The 19,915-nt window shown below is 50.5% G+C and overlaps 4 protein-coding genes across 4 annotated transcripts; 2 read left to right on the forward strand and 2 right to left on the reverse strand.

The window, feature by feature from the left end:
* On the forward strand, nt 1-1,002 carry BKA55DRAFT_581696 (uncharacterized protein). The gene has a single exon (XM_046194060.1). It carries the CDS (start codon nt 315-317, stop codon nt 678-680), a length of 366 nt encoding a protein of 121 aa, XP_046043693.1. The 5' UTR covers nt 1-314; the 3' UTR covers nt 681-1,002.
* Nucleotides 1,003-1,467: 465 nt separating this feature from the next.
* On the forward strand, nt 1,468-2,930 carry BKA55DRAFT_524253 (uncharacterized protein; the record flags this gene model as incomplete). The annotated part of the gene is made up of 2 exons (XM_046188706.1): nt 1,468-1,756; nt 1,840-2,930. The coding sequence occupies 2 exons, from the start codon at nt 1,468-1,470 to the stop codon at nt 2,928-2,930; spliced, it is 1,380 nt and encodes a 459-aa protein (XP_046043694.1).
* Nucleotides 2,931-3,521: 591 nt separating this feature from the next.
* On the reverse strand, nt 3,522-6,410 carry BKA55DRAFT_581699 (uncharacterized protein). Its single transcript, XM_046194061.1, has 4 exons — nt 5,633-6,410; nt 5,158-5,579; nt 3,963-5,086; nt 3,522-3,909 (listed from the first exon to the last, which is right to left on the reverse strand). Exons 1-4 carry the CDS (start codon nt 6,070-6,072, stop codon nt 3,817-3,819), a joined length of 2,079 nt encoding a protein of 692 aa, XP_046043695.1. The 5' UTR covers nt 6,073-6,410; the 3' UTR covers nt 3,522-3,816.
* Nucleotides 6,411-18,397: 11,987 nt separating this feature from the next.
* BKA55DRAFT_581715 (uncharacterized protein) lies at nt 18,398-19,636 on the reverse strand. Its single transcript, XM_046194062.1, has one exon. The coding sequence runs from the start codon at nt 19,400-19,402 to the stop codon at nt 18,407-18,409; it is 996 nt and encodes a 331-aa protein (XP_046043696.1). The 5' UTR covers nt 19,403-19,636; the 3' UTR covers nt 18,398-18,406.
* Nucleotides 19,637-19,915: the final 279 nt, after the last annotated feature.

The following is a 19,915-nucleotide window of genomic DNA, read 5'->3' on the forward strand; positions in this document are numbered from 1 at the left end:
GGTTTATATATCTAGAAGATTTCATCTAGAACTTTGAACTGTAAATTTAGGACTTTAAGACTAACAGTCTGAATCCTGAAGGGAAGAGGGATTCCCGGATCTTCCAACAGTTAATAAAAGCCTATCTTCACCTTGCCACTTAATCATCGTCACATGCCAACCTAGACCTATGCATAGGCGGTTGCCGACCCTACCCCAATTACCCCAAGCTACCGTATAAGCAAGCCCGGTAAAAAAACTTTCAACGCCACCATGACGTGATCTATTTGTTTATCTACTATTAGGCTGGGAGCGTATAATGAGCGGAATGCAACATGATCGATCCATTGCATCGATACCGGTGCGATAGCGATCAGTGGAAAAATGTTGGGGCGGGATGTGACCAGCGGCGAGGAAATGGTTGGGGATGGTTGGGAAAAGTGTTGAGTCGACTGTATACATCATCCACGAGCAATCACCAGCATCAGCACCAGCGGCAGAACTATGTACCTTGTCTTGGAGATGTTGCATTCGCGGTGAATAATCTTGACTTCGGCATCTGGTCAGGACTGACTACTTACTCGCCCGACATGATGATAATCAGAAACGACACTGATCTTAAAGGCCTAGAGAAAGAGTTCTGGTCAGGAATCCCGCTTTCTTGCAAGTTCTTGCACACAGGCGCCGCACTAGCCACCTAGATACCGGACTGTCAGGTTTATCGCCCGCCCTCGAACATGCGACCTCTACTTATATATAATGCGGACGATTTGCGGACGATTCGGTTTCTAAGCTGTGTGTTACGGTTTTAACCCTTTCGTCACAGCAGCGGGAGCTTTTCCCACCCAGACCTGCCGGCTCAGCCCAGCGTGGGGCCATTAAAGTTTGGAGATGCGACTTTGTTGGGTGTTTGAGCGAAACGTGTTCCATCGGCCTTGACAGCAAGATAGGCTTCTGAAGAGAGCAATTGGGAAGAAAAATATAGGAATATCATAGGGACACACGTCACTTACTCAAACACTCACTCGCTCGCTTGCTCACATACATGTAAATCCGTGGGCGATCGATCTCGCATCGTCTTACTCTCAAGTCCCCTTCCTGCCCCTGTCTTTCGTCTTTCCTTTCTATCATCTTCATTCTTGAACAGCACTACGAATACGGGTGGCCCTTTTCGACTACTCCCCGTTCTGGTTGTACCGTAAATCCAACGCCTAGGGGAAAATTTACATCCTGTAATCCATCCACTCCTCTGGGTTCAGTCTGACGTGAAGCCTTTGGCACCACCCCAGCCAACCGACGACCCGCCAATCTATCCTTTTCCTCCCTCTAGTCCGCCTTACCTATCTATATCCTGACTTCCTCCTCCCATTTCACTTTCGTAATACCACTCTCATCGAGGATTTTCGCATTGCGAGAAGAGCCCTGCTAATTCATCGTTGTGGACGACTCTCTCAAGCAGTCTCACTACTTGTCTGACTACCGATCAAGATGTCATCGTCGCCCTGGGCCAGCAAGGAGGCCGCGGCCTTCCCAGACGGAACCACCGACTACGAGCCGCTCCGAAGTAACACCAAGGATGATCCCGGGAGGGTTCACATTGCCGACACTCCAATGACTTGGCCCAACATTCATCTCCACATTAACTGGCTCAACACAATTCTCATCGTCATTATTCCCATCATTGGATTTATCTCTGCCTACTGGATTCCTCTCCACCTCTATACCGGCATCTGGGCCGTCATTCTCTATTTCAACACCGGTCTTGGAATCACTGCTGGTGAGTTTGTTGTGCAAATGTCCTCTAATCAAGTGTACACTCCTTCCAATGATTGTTGATACTGACAATATTGCCTTTTTCAGGATACCATCGTCTTTGGGCTCACACTTCCTACAAGGCCACTACTCCCCTCAAGATCTACCTAGCTGCCGTCGGTGCTGGTGCTGTTCAGGGTTCTATCCGCTGGTGGTCTCACGGCCACCGTTCTCACCACCGATATACCGACACCGAGAAGGACCCCTACTCCGTCCGCAAAGGTCTCCTCTACTCCCACATCGGATGGATGATCTTCAAGCGGAACCCCAAGCGCCAGGGCCGAACCGACATCACCGACCTTAACGAGGATCCCATCGTTGTCTGGCAGCACCGCAACTACTTCAAGTGCGTCATCTTAATGGCCCTTGTCATGCCTACCACCGTCGCTGGTTTCGGTTGGGGTGATTGGCTCGGCGGTTTCGTCTATGCTGGCGTCCTCCGAACCTTTTTCCTCCAGCAAGCCACTTTCTGCGTCAACTCCCTCGCCCACTGGCTCGGTGAGCAGCCCTTCGACGACCGAAACTCTCCCCGTGACCACGTTATTACCGCTTTCGTCACCCTGGGTGAGGGCTACCACAACTTCCACCACGAGTATCCCTCGGATTACCGAAATGCCATCAAGTGGTATCAATATGACCCCACGAAGTGGTCCATCTGGATCTGGAAGCAGTTTGGCCTTGCCTATAACCTGAAGCAGTTTCGCCAGAACGAGATCGAGAAGGGTCGTGTCCAGCAGTTGCAAAAGAAGCTCGACCAGAAACGTGCTACCCTTGATTGGGGTATTCCCTTGGAGCAGCTCCCAGTTATCCACTGGGACGACTTCATTGCAGATTCCAAGAACGGAAAGGCCCTCGTTGCCATTGCTGGAGTCATCCATAACGTCACCGACTTCATCAAGGACCACCCCGGCGGTAAGGCCCTCATTTCTTCTGCTATTGGTAAAGATGCCACCGCCATCTTCAACGGCGGTGTCTACAACCATTCCAACGCCGCCCATAACCTCCTGTCAACCATGCGTGTGGGTATCCTCCGCGGTGGCTGCGAGGTTGAGATCTGGAAGCGTGCCCGATTCGAGAACGAGGACGTTTCCTATATGAACAATTCGGCCGGCCAACACCTCGTCCGAGCCGGTGCATAAGCCACCAAAGTCACCTATCTCATGGCCAGTGCCGCGCAGGTGTCCGATGGTTTCCAAGCTTTGATCTCTCCCAGAAAGCGCGCTGGACCTGCCCCGGCTGACCAGTGCACTGTCGGTGGCTCTGGTTCCTGACTTGGCGAGACTGGTGCCGAGACCGGAGGGTTAGTGATGCCAATCAGCTTTTTTAGTATGTCTGAGGTATCGACGGCCATGTTTTATTGTGACTCCTGTTGTAGTCGGCTCACTTGCACTATTACTTGATCTGAGGTGTGTCTTTCGAGGAGTCCGTTCAACATCTGGGCGTTGCCACTCGAGTGAGGGGTCAGCGTCTCATTGATGGCGGTGCATCTTCATTCTTGGAGTCGTTGGCTTTCCTTTTACCGCTGGGAAACTTGCTGTATATATTCTGTGCCATTGTAGTGAAGTTGCCGTCGATGGCGGCTACCGGACTGTCCAAGCAGGCCAGAAGTTCTAGGCCGAGACTGGCAATGAATGCAGGCGGAGAGATGCTGGATGCTTCTCATGGTAGTTCTGGTTATAGCGTAGTTATCCCACATACTCCATGGGAAATCTCACTAACTGGAGAGAAATTCTGTATTTTGTAGTGTATTCGCGTGATGTAGAACGTTATTAGATCATCCTGCTCGCCCGGCGCTAAATGCTCTGATGGTAGACCTTGCGAATCCTTGTAGCCAAATTGTTTATGGGCCCTGGTCCTTATCATGCAAAGTCTACCTACGTTATATGCGTGATTGGGGGCGAGTGAACATTTAAAGTTACCATACAGGCACATAAAGCATTCGAGCTAGGGTATGAATCATAATAGCGGTGTCATTGTTCTCCTCTCCCTTGCATGCTACCATCCTTTTGCTTTATCTCTTTTCTTTTAGGGCGAATTCTTCAGACACTCGTCGATTTCCTTCTTGAACTTCTCACGAATGACTTTCCGGTTCAGTTTATGCGTGGCAGTGACAAGTCCCTGGAAATAGGTCAATGGCTGCACCTATACAGGTCTAGGTGTTTGAGACTTACGCTTAGTGGGGTCCACTCCTCATCGGTGATAACTATGTCGGACACAATTTCCATGCCGGCTAGGCCAGAGCGCTTGCCGGCGGTCTGGAGATCCTTGAGGATGAGGCTGTGGACCTTAGGGGCGTAGTGCATGCTATGCTCATCTACGCCTAGGCCCTTAATCTTCTCTACCAGAACTGTCTGGTTGGGTACGATGACGGCGATGGGGCGTGAGTGTTCAGAGTCGGCGTGTACCATAATGTTGGTTATGGTTTGGGTGCCTCGGTAGACAGACTCGAGCTTCTCCAGGGCGATATACTCACCGCCCTGCGTCTTGACGAGATTCTTGACTCGGTCGATGACTCGCAGATGGCCGTTCTCATCGAACTCGCCGATATCACCTGACTTAAACCAACCATCGTGGGTAAGGGCCTTCTCTGTCTCCTCGGGGTCGTCGTAGTACTCTTTTATGATCGGAACACCCTTGAGCCAAATCTCACCCTGAGGGACCTCTGCGTCCGTCGAGTATCCAATATCAGGAATGGAGACCAATTTCACATCAATAGCAGCAGGGACGGGGCCAATTGAATTGGGTGAGTACTCAAGTGGGCAACCCAAGGCGCCGTTGGCGCAAGTTTCAGTGAGACCATAGCCAGCCAACATAGGGGCGAGGACCATGGACAGGAAGTGCCTGGTGTCATCGGAGATGCCACTAGCACCGTTCATGGTGAATCGAAGTCGGCCACCAGTAAGTTCCCGAACCATACTGAAGACGATGCCGTCAAATATGCCAGCTCCTGGGAGGTTATTTTTAGACATGAAGGTCTTATAGTTGAAGGAGCACCAGAAAAACGCCTTGATGACAGGATTAGAGGCGTCGAGCTTCGCTATGATTCCCTTCTTGATGGTTTCCCAGATCTGAGGAACGCCGACCATGACAGTGGGCTTGAGCTCCCGCATATCACCAGCGCAGTTCTTCACTGAGGAGTCGGCGAGCGTTCTGGGGCTACCGTATCCGAGGGTTCCGCCAATGAACAACACGAGGTTCTCGAGTGCCATCTCGAAGACGTGGGCTAAAGGCAAGTAGGCAAGCACATCCTCCTTGTCGCTAACGCATTCCTCAACACAGGTATAGAGACCGGTAACTGCACCCGATGGAGTTAGTCAAGTCTGCATATGGGGCAAGTAGTGTGTGAGGATAGGATTGAGAATATACCTCCAGCAACGAGCGCCTCGTGCGTGATACAGACCCCCTTGGGAGGACCGGTAGAGCCGGATGTGTACATGATACAGCAAAGGTCGGGGCCTTTCGCCGGCACCGGATCGAGCGGGTTGTCCTCGCCCATCTTTCGCAGCTCCTCGAAAGTCAGAACGTTGAACTCTCGGTGGGCATGCTTGAACTTTTCGATCTCGTCCCCTGTCGCGAATATGCAGCGCTCATTGACAACGATGGTCTTGACATTGGACTTCTTTAGGGGGCGGGCAGCAGTCTGGAGGAGGTGAGGGTCGACGTACATAGCGTCGGCCTTGGTCTGGAGGAGGGAGTGTTCAAGGCCGCTCTCACCGAGAGTATCGTAGGCGGTGACTATAGTGATAGACTGGGAGGCGCAGCCGTGGGACATGGAGATCCAGCTTAGGCTAAGGAGGTTGTGAGCGCAATCCGGCGTAAGTTAACCAGAGTAGAAACATGCCTTGTGGCACCGAAGAGGTGAAGCTTGTGCTTCGGCGTTAGGCCCAGTTTGCGCAAGCCATAGCCGACCTGAAGCACAAGCTGCTCGTACTCCTTGAATGTCAAGTAAGAGAATTTGGAGAGCTCGAATAACTGCCACTCCTTCTCGAGCTCCTTGATCTCGCCGTCGACATTCTTCTGTACTTTCCTTCTCTCCTTGTGTAACTTGACAAGTTTCCGGGAGCCGACTGCGCGGTGGTTAGGGTAGACGCGCGCGCTGCGGCGGACGATATCGAATACGGTGTGTATGTCGTTGGCGGGACGGTTGATGAGGCCATCCTTGGCTCGGGGATGGCGACGCGGGACGGTCTCGCCGGGGACCTTCTCGTATCCGGGAGCTTCGATGGTAAACGGCGGCTTATGTACCAGGTTCAAAGGTACGGGGCCCGAGGTGTAATCCATGGTGGCGACCTCGGGAGTACCGTCGGGGTCAAAGAAGCTTAGTCTATTCTGTAGAACTTTTTCTATGGAAAAGACACGAGTTTGATTGTGTATACGGAGTTAGAGGGAAATAATGCGGAGGTGTATCGGCGCAGCGGCAATATGAGGAAAGACTTTCAATGTAGCAACTGGTGGACGGAGACCAGCGCAGCCTATATAGTGGAGTCGGTAACCGCTGACGATATTATGACAATTCCAAGAGGAGATAGAATTCTATCTCTTTGAGCGGCATAAGACTGCAGCGGGGTACCGACAGAGATGTAGAGCCAATCAAAATGAACGCATCAGAAGGTACTTCCTACACACCTAAATATGCGTGTGCTAGATGTACCAGCAGGTCTCATTGTTACAAATTGCTACATTGTACACTTTGCAGCAGTATCGGGTCTGCGAGGCTCGCGCATTTCCCGATATCGGCTGTAAATAGCTTCCTTTTGCCTTTCTTTTTTAAAAAGGTCGGGACTGCCCCTGCCTGAAGCCCTTGCAAGCTAAGCAAGCTGAATTTATATCCCTGAAGACGTGGTTGATATATCTTTGCAGGTGTTTTTGTCGTGCTTCGTTATCTTCGATGTCTTCTTCCATTCCTGTACGGTTCCTCTTCCTTGCCTGACTTTGCCCGGCGTATTGGCTGAAAATGGCGTTGTAATGCATTCCTTCCAGTCTTTTAGAGTTATATACGGCTTCCAAAGGGGATTTGGTGTTTTCAGCTGCAAAATGAAGCTATTCACAAGTACAATATCGAGGAGGAATCCCCAAAGCAGCGCTCGCCAAGGACCACGGCGGAATCGATGCTCATATGTTGTGTATGCTCTTAACTAATCACCGCGGTCAACGTGATTCATTTCATCGTTATACTTGGCGGCAACGGAAGGGATAGGTATGATTTTGAAGGCATCACCACCAAAGACCTCTTGGAGGCGCCGAGACTCTGATTTTGTGCCTCTTTTGGCGGGCAATTTCCTCTTTTTCAGTGTGCGGTCGCCTTCAGCCCCGCTATGCACAGTTGAAAGGAAAACAACGATGCTGCTATCTTTCCAGCCGATTTGAATGACCTCAAAGAGACAAATTAGTAGGAGAAATGCACATAAAGACCGTACAAAGTCCGTACCTTGTTATCCTTTGTAGGGATGGCGAGGACCTCGTTATACTGAAGCAGGGAGCCTTTGCCGGCTTTATTCCTCTCGTTGGCACGCTTTAACTCAGGCGTGATGCCGCAGTAGGTCGTGCCGTGCCTGTAGCTCCGCAGCCAGCTTCTCGAAGGGCACGGAAGAGATTTGGCGAGGAGAAGAGGTTATCCGTAAAGACGTGATATGTCAGCTTTGGCAGCAAATTGCATAGGTGGATAACGACGCTCTGTGTATTGCTGAGAGCCACTGTGGTCTGTAGCTTTCCCTTCTTGCTATGCGGCTTTGGCGTAGGTAGCTCGACGATAACAGCTTTGTAAGGTGATGCCTTCACATGCCAAAGCCACCGCAACGACCCAGACTTTGAACCCTACTGGCGTAGGTTTATTCTTGACAACCGTTGTCTCTTTGGATCTGCCCTTAAAAGGGACCATACACTCATCTATAGTCAGATTAGTCCCTGGAATAAAGAGCTCAGCAGACGCCGTCTGTATATGATCAGACCACGGTTCAGCCGCTTGGAAGGTCTTTGGAAGATCCCCCTCATCATGCACATCGAGCTTGGTGTAGTCAAAAGTGCGGAAATACCGTGTAATGAGCTCGAACTTCCGCAACGGCATAAACTTCGTTATTGGATGAAGGGGGCGCTGATCTCCAACCCTAGGGGACTTCCAATGGTCCTTAATCGAGATTTCTCTATGAATTCCTAGGTAAATCATGATCCCGATCCATATATATGCTGTTGCGGTGGAGAGGCCGTCCCACTGAAGGATACGCGAGTGCTCGGAAATGGGGCTATTCCAGCTGTCAATAACGGCATTGTTCATGAGACAAGCGACCCAGTCGTTGGTATATTCGATCCATGACTGCACAAGGGAAATAGGTACGAAGACCTGGAATAATTTGAGTGGTTCCTTGGGCAGAGGGTTGATCTGAAAATCACGATATTCTAGGTTGAAAGGTGCAAAATGATTTCCTCTGCCTTCTTCAGGCGGAAAATCAGGCACCCCGGTAGGGTCATTGGGCCCCCCCGTGAGTGCGTATGAAAGCTGTGGTCATCTAGGCTATCTTGTAATTGACCGGGAATTGAAGAAGAGCTTATAGTTCTGTTTGAGACTGATTTTCATTGATTTATATGGTGTTTTGGCAAAAATGCGTCTTGCGGGGAATTTCTTGTACCTTGCTTGTACTGGTGTGATTACCTAAAAGAAGTGGGGTAAGTGACCTTTTGCAGTCTTGTGGCGCTCAAAGAGATAAGCAACAGCCGATAGGCCTTCAGGCTGTCATCAACAAAGCACTGAAGTGGGAAAGACGGAGCGGAGCGACGTTTGAGGAAGACAAGACGGTCATCATACACTTCACGCGCCATCCCGAACGTACCGACGAAAGCCCGTATACGATCAAAGGCCAAACGATCATCTCCAAGAAAAGCGGCAAGATACTGGGTAGGGCTGCCGTCAGATCAGATTAACAATCAGATATATCAATCAGATCAATCAGATCAAATCAGATATAGAATTTTTATCAGATCAATCAACTCAGATACAGGCGTCTATCCATCTGATATATCTGATATTTCTTGCACAGCGAGCGGCTACCCTAGAACTGCCGGATCATCTATTTGTTCCGGCTCCGCAGAGGGAGGCTCTTTCTAAGAAGTCTAAGAAGTAACAGTGTTACAGGGGTCAGTCGAGCTGATTGGCCCTGGACCCTTGCTCGCCTGGGTCTTAGCTAGAGGCAAATCTAAAGGCAGATTACCCCCTTTTTCCTATGTCGCACTGAGCGTGCTTAAAGGGTTAAAGTGAATGTGGTGAGCAGCAGCAAAAATGTGTTGATTGATTGTTCTAAGTTCTCTTGTGCCGGGTATTCCATTCCGCAGAGTTAAGGTATACAGCTAGATTACTAATGCAGTTGTTTCATGAGGCCGTGAAGATCATGCCTACCCTGCGACATCAAATTATTGTTGAGATCTACATAGATTAACACCTTCCTTTGTCATCACACTTTCTTGGCATACAAGTGTTAAGAAAGTGGCACTGTCTACACCAAAATCCTTAACAACTGCACAACAAACGTTTCAATCTGCGCTTTGCGCAGTCGCAAGCCGCGGCGATGGCTTCGTCTACAGCGAGCCCGCCTGCCGCCACAGACCCCTTTGATATGGGGATCCACACTCCCGCTAATCTGAACCGAGGAGCCCGTGCAGCTCTTTTGCAGAACAGCCCTGCGACCGTGAATGGCACCATTGGTGTTTCACCCACTCCCGGGCGGATGGCTCAGACACCATCCTCACCACTTGTCGCCGCCACCGCGGCTGCAGCCACGGAAGGAGCTGCGCGCGCTAACTCATCGTCGATCTTTGAACAACAACCAATCTCTATTATCGAGTCAGCCAATGATCTCGCGCGAGAACACGCGGAAGAATACAACGCCAAGCTGATGGTTTTCCAGACCTTCTGCGCCAAGTTTGAAGAAGCGGCCCAGCAATTCGCTACCGGACCGCAACGGCGTTTCGCTAAGCAATGCGCTGACAGCTTTCTTGGCATTTGGAAACAAGAGCTCTCCAGCTCCGGACCTACGACACCTAAGCCTACATACAGCAGCATCGCCGCCACCTCGCTTCCCGCTGCCCATGTCCGCCCAGCCCGCCATCATCAACAACAACAGCACCGGCAATCTGACCCACCTCATCGCCAAGGGCAACAGACGAACATCGCCCCACCCCGACAGGATCTCCGCGTCTTCATCCGTCTAGAAGCCGAGGCTCCGGCCAGGGCCCACAGTGGCTATGCCATCCGGACCTTGATCCGGGAGAAACTCGGCGCCGTCTCGGACAAGATCCGGCAGGTGTTCCAGGTCCGGTCCGGATGGGCCGTCCTGGCTGCCGACTCAGCAACACGCGACTTTCTGGTAGAAAAGCAGGCTGAGTGGGCCGCTGCACTGAAACCTATAGCAGTAGAAACGAACAAAGAATGGTTCACCTATGTGGTCTCAGACTTCCCCAAAAGACTGACCGACTTCCACGGCAACGAGGTGGATAGCGACAGCATCGTCAGCGACGAGATAGAAATCCAGACGGGGCTCACGCCTGTTGACATTCGCCAAGCGCGACAATTCTCGGACAACCCCTTGACCAAGGGCCTACTTGTGTCCTTTCTGAAGCCCACAAAGAGATTCTGGTCGCTATTTGGCAGCAGTGCGGCCAGACTCGTCGACAAAACCAACCGACTAAGACAGTGCGAGACATGCTGGGGCTATCATTTTGCCCGCAGTTGTTATAGATAGCCAGTCTGCTAACGCTGCGGCAAGACCGGCCACTCTACGGGTGACTGCGCCGCACCAGAGCAGTGTGTCAATTGCCTGGGCCCTCATCAGGCCAACTTTGACAAGTGCCCAGATCGGCCGAAGAAAGTGCGCGGCGTGCTCCGCCGGCTCACTAAAGAGCAGCGAGGCCATGTCCGGACCGTAGGTGCGGAGGCATACCGACAACGACAGCGAGAGCGAGAATCACAACCGGAATCGCACCAAGAAGCCCACAACGACACGTCTGAACAACAAGGCGAGGATGACGTATCACAAGATCAACCGAGCGTTCGTGCTCCAATCCCAGCTGTATCAGGAGCACCTTCGTGCATCATGGTGGCCACAACGCCCCAGATCGGCTACGAAGCAGAAGAGGAGCCTGAGCATCCCAGGCCAGGCTCACCGCGAAAACGCCGAATCGTACTCATCACTCTTCCTCATGACCGGGAATAGGCGACACTCGCAGCAGACACGAAAGAACAACAAGAGGCCGCTCAGGATCTTTCAGGCCAACGTCGGCAAGATCCCCCCGGCCCACGACTGCGCCCTGGCGCTGGCCGACTCGGAACGATACGACATCGTCCTTCTACAGGAGCCGTGGACTGCTCACACAGACACTCGCTCCCTGACTAAAACCCATCCCGCATACGACACCTTCACACCTGTCGAGACATGGGACGGTAACGACACTCAGCCTAAAGTCATGACATATGTCCGACGAGACCCAAGGCTCCTGGCTGATCAGATCCGGCCCTTTCAGACTCGGGATATTCTATGGCTTATAATCAACGGCATGACGATAGTTAACTTCTATCGTCAGAACGACGAGAGTGATGCCCTGAACACACTGATACGATGGCCTGTTCCGGAACGCTGCCTTATCGCCGGCGACTTTAACGCCAGACATCATACTTGGCAGACGGGACAAGCGACGAACCGTGGCCAAGAAATTGCAGACTGGGCATCAGAAAATGATCTCGACCTACTTAACACTCCAGATATTCCAACAAACCCACACGGCAACACGATCAACCTTGCCTTTACTAATATGCCACTTGCTGAAGCTACCGTCGAAGATCACCTTGCCACTAGCTCTGACCACTTCACACTCAGCCTTACCCTTCCCGATGCGGGACTAGCCCCGATGCAACCGGGCCGGGTTCGGGTGACAACAGATGACGAGCTCAAACGATTCGCTGAGATCGTAGAGCTTGGAGCCGCTGGACTCCCCACAGCTGATTCGACCCCATCCGAGCTTGATGAGCTTGCCTCTGCGCTCGTGAATCTCCTAACATCGGCAGCGAAGGCAGCTGGTCGGCCCACACGGAAGGGTGCACGAACTGCTCCCTGGTGGACCGAAGAATGCGCCGGCGCCGCGGCTGCATTTCGTGCAATCAGAAGACTCTACCCTCTTGGCTTCAACGAGGAAGTCCAAATCGCCAAACGAGACTTCCATCGCGTAGTCCGCCGAGCCAAAAGGCTCTACTGGCGGAATCTCATCGACACCTTCTCCGACAGTAGCTCTGTTTTCAAAGCCGTTCGGTGGTTGAAGTCCCCAGGGCCCTTCCAGCCGCCACCACTGCAGGTTGACGACGTCGTCTACGAATCTCAGATAGACAAGGCTAACGCACTCCGACGAGCCACGCTGGAACGACGAACTGCAGACGACGACATCCAAGACCCTTGGATGCTCGTCTCTCCTCTTAGACCGATCCCGTTTCCCCTCGAAATCTCCCTAGACGAGGCACAGTATGCGACCCTCTATACAGGCAATACATCTCCTGGATCAGATAATATCACCGTTAACCTTCTTAAAGCCGTATGGCATATCATCGGGACGCACGTCCGCCGCTTATTCGAGAGATTCCTCTCTGTAGGCCACCATCCGAAACCATTTAGGGAGGCGGAAGTGTTCATGATCGCCAAGCCCGGACGCCGAGATCTCACGTCGCCACGGGCTTGGCGACCTATCTCTCTGCTCTCCTGCCTCGGCAAGGGTCTAGAACGGCTGATCGCACGCCGTCTAGCATGGGCAGCTATTCACTATAGCGTCCTTCACCCACAACAAGCTGGGGCTCTCCCCAAAAGGTCGGCAACAGACCTAGTGACCGCCCTGATCCATGATATCGAAGAGGCGTTTGCTCGGAAAAAGGTGGCCACCCTGGTCACAATGGACATCCAAGGCGCGTTCGACACCGTCTTGCGCAACAGATTGGTGCTGCGATTGCGTGAACAAGGATGGCCTGACCATCTCGCTAGATGGGCTGGATCCTTCATGAGTGGCCGATCGGCCCGTGTCAGCAGAGTTGCCTATCCTGATATGCTATACTGATATCATCTCTGCTATCCTGCTATATCTGATATGATGTATATCGGATATCGGATAAAGCTAGGCTCCCTTACCCTGATATCAGGATAGATATCAGGATAAGCTGCACACTCTGATTGGTCGGATGCCACTTTATCGCCTGACAACATCCGATTTTCCCATGTTTACAATCTTCGAATCTCTCAAACATCACTCAAGTGTGTAGATATAATACGTTGTATTATTTTGTGTCTCTGCTACTCTTAATAATGGCTTCTTCATCACAGCAACCCACAGATTTCACCTCACAGCCCCAGATGACTATTGACCCTACTGTTGATGTAGAATCAGTATCATCTGAGGTCCTGAACTTCGATTGCATATTCCGTGCGACATATCCCAAAAAGGGCCAGTTCGGACCATCAGGGAAGCGCAGAACGAAGGGAGCAGTGGTTTATGAATGCCTTCTCTGTTCTTCTGATCAGGCCTGGTCAAACCCCAAACGAGACAACGCCATATACCACGCCAAACGCAAACACCGTGAGATCGTTAACTCTTCAGACAATACAGTACTCGAACGATCATCGGACATGGGACCTCCATTAAAGCAAGCTAGGCTCGATAATTATTATACAGCAACGCCATCAGAATCGGCCCTCCGCAAAGTGTTCAATCCTCAGCGATATACTGAGAGCATGGTTGGCCTTCTCACACATCGTCGCCTTCCCTTTTCGGCAGTTACATGGGATGAGATGCAGGACGTCATGCTGTCCTGTAATCCGGCAATTGAGGACCTCATAATGACATCGAGGCATGAGGCGATGCGTCATATTACTGCGAATTTTAGCCTTTATCAGTCGCAGTTAAAGGCTAAGTTACAAAGAGCCGTTTCAAAGGTCCACATCTCATCTGATCTCTGGACATCGCCGCACCGCCATGGTGTGCTAGCAGTGTGTGCACGATGGGTTGACGAAGATTATCAACCCAGACGAGCGCTTCTGAGTCTACCAGAGATTCGACACAGCCATTCCGGTGAACATCAGTCTCGGATTATCTTCTCAACACTCGATATTTACGATATCGCGAATCAGCTCGGCTGTCATACGGGTGATAATGCGGCATCAAACGACACATGCTTGCAGCATTTATCAACCAGGCTTAGGCAGGACCGCAATGTGCGTCGTACTCCAGTTTTGTTCTCCCATCTAGTCGCCTAATCTATAGCAAATCAACTGGGATCCAAAACGGCACCGTATCCGATGTATCCTTCATGTTATCAACTTATCACTTCAAGCCTTTCTTTTCGCGTCTTCACGTGAAGCACTTCAAGCCGCCCTCGATGCTGCTGGTGATATCACTGGGGATGAGCACTACGAACCGTTCAACTTCATCCTAAACGACGCGTCTGGTGGTGATACGACAAACCAGCCAGATCATATGGAAGCTCAGACGGAGCATCCTGGCGGCGTTGCATGCAAAAGAACTTCCATTCAGAAGGTAAATCCTCCACTGAGATCAGATAATAAGTCAGACAACACCAGAAGGGGGGGCTGGGTTATGGTGCCAGCGCTGCGCAAACTACACCGGATCGGGCTGTGGCTACGTAACTCACCTATCCACAGTGATGCATGGGATGAGCGCATCAAATTACGGCTCGGTATTGATAACGATACGCGCTGGAATTCATGGTACAGGATGATCGACAATCTGATAAGGAAAAAGCAGCAAGTAAAGCAGTTCCTACTTGACTACGACAAAGCTCTAGGTGACAATATTCTCAACTCTTCTGATTGGGATTACCTGGAGAAAACGCACGCGTTTCTCCAACCATTCACGTCTACGACCTTGTGGGCTCAAGGCGTGACGGCGACGCTCTCGCAAAACCTCATGATCATGGATATATTACTTCGCCACTACGAACAGAAGAAGGTATCATCTCAGCTTTCGCCTAACTCAACCAACTAGTTTCTGATCCTCTCTTTAGGAGCTCTATGAAGCTGAGGAGACACATGATCCTCTCATGTTGCACTCTATTGATATGGGCTGGTTCGTACTCGATAAGTACTATGCTTTATCCGGGGAGTCCCCTATCTACGCAACTGCCCTTCTCCTTGATCCGTCGAAGCGAGCGCGATACCTTGAAATAAACTGGAAGGGAGAATGGGCCGAGGCTGCCATTAGGGACGCACTTTCGATATGGGAGGAAGAATACAAGATGGCGCCCACCCTCGGACCTGCCCAGGCGCTGAGCGAAGCGTTTAGGTCGCAGCAAGGGCACTCAAACGAGCTTGATCGGCTTCTGAACGAGATTATGGTCGCCGAGGACATAACCAGGGACGTAGACGACTTCGAAAACTTTATCCACAACAAGCCGATAAAGATCGAAGGCTCTCCGCTGGTCTGGTGGTGTCAGAGGGATCAGGTTCGGACATATCCGCGTCTCAGTCGCATGGCCATCGACATCTTGTCTGTGCCCCCTGGTTCTGCTGACCCTGAGTCTGCATTCAGTGGAGGAAGACGCACTTTATCATGGGATCGGGAAAGGATGTCATGTGTTAATCTGGAGAAGGTTGAATGCATCGGCAACTGGCTGCGTGAAGGACTCATTATACCATCATCACGTGGTGGTAGAGGGCTTGTTGTGGACGGTGAAATAAACGGCAGTGTTCATGTTGATTCGGATGATGATCTAGATTAGAATTGAATGAAATATTTACCTTTAAGCTTAGACATATCTGTCGTCATATCATCTCTGCTAAAGCTGCTAAAACTCCTAGACTGATATCATCTCTGCTATCCTGCTAAGCCGATATCATATCAGGATAGTGTGTTATCCTGATATCAGGATAATTTATCATATCGGATATGATATCAGGATAGGCAAGTCTGGTTTACAGGCAGATCGAAAGAGACAACGCTGGTCAAGGGAAAGCCTACACCGGTGGGCTTCAAAGTCTGGGTTATCGCCCAACAGGGCTTCTTTCTTCGGTGGCTTTGGCACGTGAAGTCATCACCATGTACCGCTGTTATCATCAACCTACCTACAGCGAAGCCGCAAGGCAAGAAGGGAAAGCTACGGACCAAGATCCCTCTCAGCAATACACAGAGCGTCGTGGTTCACCTAGTAAAAAGGCTGCTTCCTCAGACATATCACGTCTTCACAGATAACCTCTTCTCGTCACCGCAGCTCTTCCGCCTCCTTCGGCAGCTTGGCTTTGGTGCCACAGGCACGGCACGCCCTAACTGCAGCATTAGCACCGAGATGAAGCAGATAAAAGAGACCGGCAAAGCTCCTGACGGCACGCCTTTGAGGTATAACGAGGTCATATTAATCCCGATGCCGGATAAACAGGTATAGACGACTTTTAGCTGTATTTCCCCTACTAATTTGTCCCTTTTTATTCCCCCTAGGTCATCCAAATCGCTTGGAAGGATAGCAGCGTGGTGCTCTTCATTTCAACTGTGCACAGCGGCGCCCCTCACGAGCGCACACTAAAAAAGAGGAAGCTGCCGGCTAAGAGAGGCACGAAGGCAGAGGCACAACAGCTACAGCGCCTTTTCAACGGGAATAGCTTCAAAATGATCCCTATACCTACTGTTGCCGCTCAGTATAACGATGAAATGAATCACGTGGACCGCGGTGATCAGATAAGGTCCTATACAACGTACGAGCATCGATTCCGCCGCGGTCCGTGGCAGGCGTTGCTTTGGAGCTTCCTCCTCGAAGTCGCACTTGCGAATAGCTTCATTTTGCAAAAGAAGACCCGGCACCCTCGCTGGAAGCCCTACAGCACGCTAAGAGCTTGGAAGGAATGCATCTGCAACGCGATTTTCAACACATATGCTGCTGAAGGCGGCACAAGGAAGAGAAGTCGGTCAGGGAAGGAAGAAGACATCGAGGATATAGAAGCACGGCAAAATCACCTACAAAGAGATATCAATCATGTCCGCCGAGGCAGCTATTCGCCCTGCCTAGCTTGCAAAGGCTACCGGCAAGGGCAGCCTCGACCCTTTAAAAAAAGGAAGGAAAAAGGAGGCTATCTCGAGCCGATATCAGGAAATCAGGGGTACCGGAAGACTAGGTACGGTTGCAAAGTATGTGATGTAGCGATTTGTAACAATGCTGACTGTTGGTACCTCTATCACACGCCAATTTAGGTGTGGGTGGAATATACCGATCGTCGCGATCATTTTGATTGGCCCCCGACCCCGGTCGTGACCTCTCTGATACCTTGTGCCGCTCAAAGAGATATGCCTTTTTTAAAGGCCTAAAGCACCCGACGTCAAGGGGTTGAAGCAAGTGGGAAGAATGAGGCGGCATACAGAGCGTAATGATGTTATTCTCCTCACAATATATCACAAAGTCGGCAGATAGGTGGCTTTCATGGCCATCAAGGATCAGAAGACAATAGGGACCAACCGATCGGTTGGTTATATATCAGTCAAAGTGCTTTAGCCACTCAAGACCTATTTCATTATTGGTCCAGCCATTTTGAGTCGTGGTAATGGCCCAATCGCCCGCGAGGTTACTTCCTCGATACCAGCTGGCAAGGTGATATTGCCCTGCAACCACGATGAACGGCGGAATCGCCCAACCCTCCGCATTGATCGCCTGAATAACCGTTACCCATTCTCGACTTCCAGGCTGCACTAATTTCGGCCTCCATACCTGTCTGCGCCTGTCACGACCATTCCACTTGCAATCATTCCCATCATGAAGCCAGTCTCATCAAAGTTGTAGATATCAGCAAGGGTGATACCATAGTTGGCGATTGTGTTCTCCACGAGCCTGAACCAATTACAAATAATGGTCGGATCCTCGCATTTAGCTTTATAATAGTCGTACTCGCGACAATAACCCGCCTTGAGCCCCGTGTGCCACTTCACAAACTTGGGAGCCCAGTTTCTTCCCACTGGTGGCGCGTCGCGGTCAGCAAGCGGTTGGTTGGCCATTTCTTCCACACTACGCAGTTGTGGGGGAAACCCTCGCGAATCTAGGTCGAGGATATACTTAACAATGATGTGTCCCTCTAGGTCAGATAGTTTACGTGAATTAGGGATGGTATCACGCCGAGAAAGAATGCCCTTTTGTCTGCGATACAAGGTCCAATAACGGACCTGGTAGATGCTTGCGGCACGTCGGAGACTTAATTTAGGGTTATCTTGAAGGGCTTAAAGAGCAAGCAGAATATTTGCCTCGTTACCAGATTGTGGCATCGTTGGTGGTTAAGAAATAGTAAATTGGATGACAAGATGAGAGTTTGAGGGATTTTTGTTGCACTCGCTGGTTTGTTGCACTCGGGGGTGGAGAACGTTATATCTATTTAACCTCTATGAATTCCTTAGATGAGAGTTCTTGAGTTTATATCCCTAGATGAGTTCGTCTTAGACTTTAAACTCTTGAGCCTAGGATTTTCAGACTGATAGTCTGAATCCTAAAGGAAAGAGGGATTCCAAGATCTTCCAATAATAATAAAAGTTATTTAACGAGATTATGTGATTCTTTAAGGTATAATATGATTGTACGAAGACTAAAATGCTTCCTTGAGACTTTTGTCGCTTAACGTTTGCGCTTCAATCCCACGGTAACGCCAGCGGAAACTTGACTAATGCCATGTGATGCGACCGGAATCTGTAAAGACACTGGAAGTGATAAATCTGGGGGTGAAGATGTCAATGTCTCAGGGAATGCGCTCACTTGTGAATCAACACAACGCATTCTCTGACCTCCCGAATGCTTGCTTGCAAGGTCAGCCTGCTTGAGAGATATTTTAGTAGATAATCTCTTGTCAAGTCGTACTGTCTCGTTAAATGTATTTTTAATCCTGTACTGAGCTCTTGTAAATGTATCGAAATCTGACATGGTCGACATGCCATCACCAGAAGTCAACACGGCTACCCTATGGTTGATGTAGGAGCTGTGTTCATGGGGTCGAGTATGCTTAATGGCCCTTTCTGAGAATGAGGAAAATGCAGCAGGGCAAGTAGATTCCAAGGCTTTGTCGGACGCCAGAAGTTGGTCTTTCGCTGGAAGGCGGCCAAGCTCCATCGACGACGATACCAAGGTCTGTCTCCCGGAGCCGACCGCCTCATTCGTTTTGTGGCGCTTGCACCGTCTTTTCGGTAAAGAAGTGGAAAAAGCGTGAGTGGCGGCAAGGGCTGAATCTTGGCATGGCGGGTGCCAAATGTGGTCGGTGGGGAGGTAAGAAGCGAAGTATCGGACGAGGGAGTCCAAAGAGTTTGTTTGGAAGAGCCGGACTGCATGTTCCCACTGAGGCATCTTGATGAGCTTTGGGTTTCCAATGATTTCAAGACTTGCGGATTCAAGAGATTTATTTAATTCGGAGAGACGTTGTTGTCTGCGATGGCTGGCTAAATGGTGAAATTCGGCTGTCGACTGCGCTTCGTAGGATATTTCGGCTATGTCACAATAAAAAGCTTCAGCATCTTGGATGGGGATCGTGTAGGTATTGTACTGGTCGTGGAGCTTGGTGAACAAATCCTCTTGTTTCATGCCGAATTTCCAGGCTGGCCATGTCCATAACGGGTCGTCCATTTTATCGATATAATTCCCTTTAGACTGATTATAACTGCGGTAGATCGAAGTTGGTGATAATTAGAAATTAGAAGTGGAATTGCAGAGGAGATGCACGCTTGGCTTTAGACGCGGATATCTCGAGGACCCTGTATTTTGTAGCAAGCCAGCACTAACCCTAGTGGAAGAAAAAAAGTCTTATCGCTTGACATCTCAAAGGAAAGGGGGGGTGTCGCTATAGTTGTCTCAGAGGGGTAGCATGGAGACTGACATAATAAATATGTCAGGGAGAGTAAGCATGGAAGGACAGTGGTGCATATTCTTATGGTCTGGAGCGATCGATTGCAACCTGAGATCAGAGGGTTGCATCCTGCTCCTCCTCTATTGCAAAACTACGTCACTGGTGGCAATATACGAGGTCAGCATCACCTAGAACCTGCTTCTTTAGTATGCACCGGCCGAGCAAAAATTATTATAAGCCATGTATTTTGTGACGCTTAGTTAAATAACATACGGTAGATACGTCTCCACTTC

Source organism: Fusarium redolens (assembly GCF_020744475.1).
Source record: "Fusarium redolens strain MPI-CAGE-AT-0023 chromosome Unknown BKA55scaffold_20, whole genome shotgun sequence".
In the NCBI taxonomy this organism is placed as follows: Eukaryota; Fungi; Ascomycota; class Sordariomycetes; order Hypocreales; family Nectriaceae; genus Fusarium; species Fusarium redolens.